The 6,608-nt window shown below is 33.9% G+C and overlaps 1 protein-coding gene across 1 annotated transcript; it reads right to left on the minus strand.

Moving 5' to 3' along the window:
- Nucleotides 1-4,631: 4,631 nt before the first annotated feature.
- Nucleotides 4,632-6,352, minus strand: LOC118272037 (uncharacterized). Its single transcript, XM_035588337.2, has 2 exons — nt 6,133-6,352; nt 4,632-6,014 (listed from the first exon to the last, which is right to left on the minus strand). The coding sequence occupies exons 1-2, from the start codon at nt 6,217-6,219 to the stop codon at nt 5,652-5,654; spliced, it is 450 nt and encodes a 149-aa protein (XP_035444230.1). The 5' UTR covers nt 6,220-6,352; the 3' UTR covers nt 4,632-5,651.
- Between the last annotated feature and the right edge of the window lie 256 nt (nt 6,353-6,608).

The following is a 6,608-nucleotide window of genomic DNA, read 5'->3' on the forward strand; positions in this document are numbered from 1 at the left end:
AATGTAAAAAAAAAAAAAAAAAAAAAAAAACATTATTGAGGAATGGTTTAAGTAATCCCTAAATGTCTCTGAGTGTGGCAGTAAGACTAAGTTCAGTAATAAAGAATACAGTTACGATTACTAAAGTAATAATCCTACCTACTTATTACTTACACATTAGCTGAAACCCGGTTAAAATTTTAAATGCAAAAGCAAAATTATTTTAAAGCACAAAATAAATGGACATCAAGTTTCACCAAAGGGAACTTTACGAGAATTTTAATACGAAATAATTAACAAAGAAATTAGCGAGCAGAACCAATTTATTTCTGTAATGCACCATTTAAATGCAACTCGAAATTTTATGACGAAAACCTTTCGAAGCTTATTATTATTAATATTTATTTATTTTCAATAATTTAAAACGGTATTCGAAATAAGAAAACTCATTATATTTTATTGTCGAACATTCTTTACTTTTTTTATTCAATATTTGCTTTTTAAATTTTAATTATAATTGGAATAATTGGCATTGTGGATTAAGAAAAAGTTTTCATTAAAAAGGTTTGCAATTAAGAACCTTTTTAAGCTGGTTCATAAATATGGATATTGGCTATCGATGCTGATAGTGATCTATAATAATAAATGATGATTGACGGTCTGTTTGTTTGTGCAGTTAATCAGCGATAAGGATATATGACATCCAATTTCTTTTACCATAAATAAATTAAATCAAAAGCTTGTAGTCATTTTTCTTCTGGTAATTAACTGTTTGAACAAACATGCCGTCGATCACATTCATTATTGAGACAAAATTTCTTTTGTGTATGATGACAAAATTAATTAAACGAAATTAATGAAGAATTAATTCAGTATATATTTAATCAATATCATTTATTTATTTGATTTATCATTTATCACAAGTAATTTTGTGGACTACTTACTCTTGTCTGGAACTTTATTCGTGTTTACAGGCTAAGTTATCTCAAGGTACATATTTGTAAGAATTATGATAATAGATACTATGCTATATAAATTATGGTTGAGGTTATTAACTAAAAAAATATAACTATCTCATTGGTCGAATGGTCGCAAGTTCGACTGCCATATAAGGGGTATCGGGTTCGATTCCCTGATCGGGCAAAGTAATACTCGGCTTTATTCGGCTTTTCGAAAATTTCTCATTAGTAGCACGGAGTCTGAAATTGTGCCTAGTATATGGCAATAGGCTTATTACATGGGATTTATAACACAAATGGTGAAAAGTGGGTGTACAATTGTACATTGTACTGCGGCATTAGGTGCCGTAAAGTGCACGTCTGCCTACGCCTTCGGGGATAAAAAATGCCAAATGTCGATTGCATTGCGTTATTTACTAAAAAAAAAACATAATTTATTCATGTCCAAATAACACTATTATCAATATAATAGCTAAAAGGGAACCTAACACAAGTTTAGTCTCCATTCTTTTTTAACAATAAACTAAAAAGATCGAGCAACAAAAGCAACAATGCAATAATGCATTATAAAGTTTCCTTTCACCCTTTGAACTGTGAAAAAATGCGTCGGTGCATAAAGAGGTCATGACCTCTCCCAAGAGTTCACTTTACTGAATGAACGAGTGAGTGCGCACCCCACACTATTGTACACATGTTGCACCCCCCTGTACATAACTTGACATTATTATAAAAACAAATCTCACAACAGGTTCCATTCAAATACTGTCACAGAGAAGTAATTTCCATTTGATCGTGAGAAAATTGTTTTTTGTTATAATTCATGTGAAAATGTAAAATTATATTTTTTATTAATAAATAATTCATTGGAAGATGGTAAAGATGAATAAAGTTTCCAAAAAATACATTTTCATATTGGAAATTTTGCGTAGATAAATATATTTCAAGTAATCATTTTTTCTGTATTTAAATTCACGCGTATAGTATCTATATCAAATTTATTCACGCTTAGTATTTAAGTATACTATCATCTAGTTTCAACAATCTATTTGTCGAGTTTGCTATGAAACTAGCGGGATTTTGACAAAAACTCCTTATGAAATAAAAATGTGTCAAAAATTCTATTTTTAGTGGCCTGGTAGCCTAAAAAATGGTCACGTATAACCAAACAATTTTCTATTTCTATCATTCTATATTTGAAAATACAGTTACCCGCGTAGGCTGTCCAGTTAGACTGTTAAAACCTAGCTGTCGACTTCAAAGCAAATATTCATAATCTTAATGCATATCAATAAAATAAAAAACCCATGTATGAGATAAGTAGATGGGCTTTAAATAACATAATTATTTGGTTGTAAAACTTTATTACACTCATTCTTTTTTATTAGTACCTCATATGGGTATATTTCAAGGCTAAGTCCATGATAAAAAGATATTTCTTTTACTCTAGTGATTGAAATAAGTGTCAATAAAGATACCAATCTCTATTGTTATTAGTCCAAAATGTATTTTAGACGGTTAGATTTAATTTGTATTAGTATAGATGCGTTCTTATCATCGAATAATGGCTAAAATATCACCTTTATCAAAGTGTGACGACACTACCAAATTCGATTTATTGGATGTTTTTTATTGGAATTTAAATTAATGTTAAGGTCAGTCTGCATTAAGGTGGAGAGAATGTCTAAAATTTAAGATCGCTTTTGTTTATCTAAATTTTGGACATAAATTCTGCATTCTCGCCTCGCATTCGCCGATCTTTCTTTAACCAGGTTTCGGTTGAGACTTTCATTTAATTATGGTACGATTTATTATTCTTTATATTTTGATATTCGTACTAAGCAATCGTTTTTACAAATTACATGCTAAAAAGGTCTCAAACCTATTATGATGATACTAATAAGTACCCTACCGCTACCTACAACACAAATATAATTTCAAAAAACCTCATTCGGGACTTCGTTTTTGAAAAGTAAGAATAACTTAGACCTGCATTCAAAACGAGTTGCAAAGTATAATTGCATTTATAAAAAGTGATATTGTGTGTACCGTGTCATGAGGCTCAATTTTTTTTCAGTTTATCTTTTCTTTGTAGGTGTTATGATCAGAACTTGTCGCGACCTGTTGATGCAAGTTGCTGCTAGTTTCAAGTTTAATGTAGGACTAGGGGTTTTATCGTGAAATGGTACTATGATAGGTGTAACTACGGTTTCGTGTAGTTGAGATATCACATGAACGTGAGTAAATCTTTAGTTAACGCTTTGACGTTCAAAAGGGCCTTCATGGTAAAATAAATAATTTTCACTTTGACTCTGACTTTGAACTGCGCGCGCACTAATAGTTAATTTTAAGCGATCTTTTAAAAATAAGGTTTTCATTTTGACCTGTATGTATGTTTGTTTGTGATTATCTCGCGTTTGGCTGAACCGATATTGAAGCGGTTTTCAGCATAATATTTTTCAGACTTAGGAAAGGGTTTTAGGGAAATTACCTGACTTAAAAATTGAGGCGGTAAAGGAAATTGAAGGCGGTTCCATTTAAAACAAGTTTTTATTTTATTAGGACTATAGTGGAAATAGTGAAATTACTTATCAACAGTTTTACAAGATTTCCCTGATAGCCGTTATTAAAAAAAGATAGTCATACGTACACTTTACTTATTTCTGTTTAAATAATACTTACTCCTTGTTATCATTATCAATTACAGCCACTGAATGCAGGTCGCTTCCAACTGGTCAATCTGAAAATTTACAGCAGCGAATATATCTTGTTGCTGCTTCGATGATGAAGACACAGATTTTTAATTCCCTTCGAAATAATCTCTGAATAAGTATACATTGAAATGTCATAATATAATAACTTATAAACCTACATAAACGTATGCAATAAACACATGTTCAGTTGGAATTGATTCATAATTTACTAACTGTCATAATAGTTGAACTGTTTGACCTTTGTGTACCCCGTTCGTGACTGCACGTGGGTGGAATATACAGAACCATATGAATTTACTATTAATAGGACATAGAAAGTCACTATATTAATGTTTACAGTATAAAACTAAGTACAGTATAGTGGTGTTTTTATTTGTTGCCAATGTTAATGTTTACTTATGTATGGTTTGACACTTATTAACACAGAATTTTTGGCTTTGAAGTTCTTTAGTATTTTTAATTAGTTTTGTAATAAGTTCTTCAGTTTTGTTACGACTGAAATACGTCATTGCTCTCTTTTATTACGAGGCTTGTATGCAAGTCTATATCTGCCTTGGGCTCGCTGTCATTGCAGCGGTAAGTCCCCTCTTTGAGGAGTGGCTAGAGAGGCGCCACGGCTTCCTCACCTACCGCCTGACTTAGATCGCAGGTCTACCTAGGTATGCTCTGCCTATTCTTTCAAAGAATAACAACAGTGATGACCAGTGGGTAGTAATACTTCTGTGGTGTTAACCCAATTTTGTTTCATCATTGTTTTGACAGAAAGTGCGGGAAAGTGTAGTTTGTAGGTACAAGTTTCGCGCGCAAATAACTTATAGGATGTATTGATAAGGGGTGTCCTATTTATTTAAAAAAAAAGAATTGATTTTTTTATTTATAAGTAGTGTTGTTATATTTAAGTTAGTTATTTAAAATTCTTGTGCTTGGTCTTGTGACCAAGTGTTCTTATCGACTAGAGGGTGTTTTAAATGAAATAAATATGTTATTTATACATTAATGTTTATTAAGAATCGGAGATCAAACGAAAGTCTTGAATTCTTAACTTATCAGTCTAAAGATACGAGTGCTTATCTTACTTAAGTGCTTAACATAACTATTAAATTAAAGTACTACAATAATAAGAGAAAAAGTAAGTCACCTAAAACAATTGACACAAATGGAAGAATTCATCAAACAAAATAGAAAAATGATTAACTTAAAACTTAAAGCTAACTTAAATCTAGTTACAAACTTAAACTTAGATTAAGATTGGCACGTTCGGCCCACTTCTGCAGAAACTTATTAAAAAAGAAATTTAGTAAACAAAAGAATGGTCTAAAAATTAAATTGGAAGTCAAATGATTTATGTTCTATTCAAATTGCCTTACAAACTATTAAAGCTTCATTCACTGATATGTTCGATCCATATCAACACATTAACCACTAAACATGTTCACTTAACGTTGCAAATATCACACGAAATATAATCTAGAATTACTAACACTATTAAGTGATGTCAATAACACTGAGCGAACTATCTAGTACTTACGACACTAATATATCTCTCTTACAAACTAATAAACTCTGCTTACATCTAGTTAAAGCTTTCAATCCTTATAAAACCTATATCGTATCACAGATAAAACTATAAACTAATGGAAGACACTTGATTCAGAAAGAAACAAAGCGGTATCGTTACGCTGGAAGAAAGTAGCGTCAGATGATAGGCTGAGATTGGTGCATGATAATTACAGTGCGTTTCATTAAAGCTGTCTACCAAAACTTGTGACAATTTACTGTTACAACACTAATTTAAACGATGACACAACGCCTCACTACTATCTACTAGAGATCACAACGTTACGAGCTACATCACTACGAGGCGTCGCACCAATCACATCACTAAGTCTAATGGAAGACAAATGGATCTGTGCCATCGAGCACGTTTACAACTACTCATGGAAGACGCGATTTTGTTTTCACTGCATTTAGAGCTGAAGAACTGAAGAAGAGTTTACATTAACTAATAACAAAGTTTACATACGAAGCAGTTTTTAGTGGCCGAGTAGCAGATCTCCCTCACTTCGTTGGCCATGTTGTCGCTGATCTCCGAGTCTTCATTGATTAACTCGAAACGGTTGTTCGCGATGTTCTGGTTTTCAGCGTTGTCGTTTTCCTCGACCGGCACCGGTTTCACCGGGTCCACAGGGTAGAAGAAGTCCGAGAAAGGTATGAGAACAGGTTCCTCGGGGTATGCAGTCTTTTGCGATGGTAGGTCAGTGCGCGGCCCAGCGTTGGAGATCAACTCCCCCAACTTGGACCAGCACTTATTAAGATTAACTCGCGTTGAGGACGTCACCTTGCGAGGCAGCCGAGGTTTGTAGCTCTGTAAAAATAGAAAACAATCATAAGTACACATGTAACAACACAACAAGTCGTGTTTACTGGGAGGACTAAGTTTTGAAAAACGACAAAGTCTAAAACGATTGAATCTGGAAACATACCTGACGGTTTAAAAGCTTTGCCCAAGGCGAGCGAGGTGACGGGACCTCCTTCTGCGGTGATTGAGTGTCATCCTTAGCCAAACACATTTTGAATATTTATTTACTACTGTTATACTACGAACTTAGATTAACAAGTTACGACTACGTATTTACAATGCTACTATGATACGATACGGAGTAACATGCGCGCACGATGCGTCAGCAGGGAATGATTGAATCAGGAAGGGCACGGGGTTTATATAGTAGGGCCGGGCGGGCGCGCGCGCTTGAGCGTGTGCCGGGAGCGGGGCGTCGCGCGCGCTCAGCACGCGAGCAGTAGCGCGCGCCTACAGACTGGTTTTTACGAACAACTTCTACGAATAGAGGCTTTGACGTGCCGCGACTTGGAATAGTTACAGAGTACGAGAAGATTGTGCTCGTAAACCTTTATTGATGACTAACTTGCTGTGATGTGGGGCCCTCTTGAAAATGAGTTT

Source organism: Spodoptera frugiperda, chromosome 5, assembly GCF_023101765.2.
Source record: "Spodoptera frugiperda isolate SF20-4 chromosome 5, AGI-APGP_CSIRO_Sfru_2.0, whole genome shotgun sequence".
NCBI classification, from domain to species: Eukaryota; Metazoa; Arthropoda; class Insecta; order Lepidoptera; family Noctuidae; genus Spodoptera; species Spodoptera frugiperda.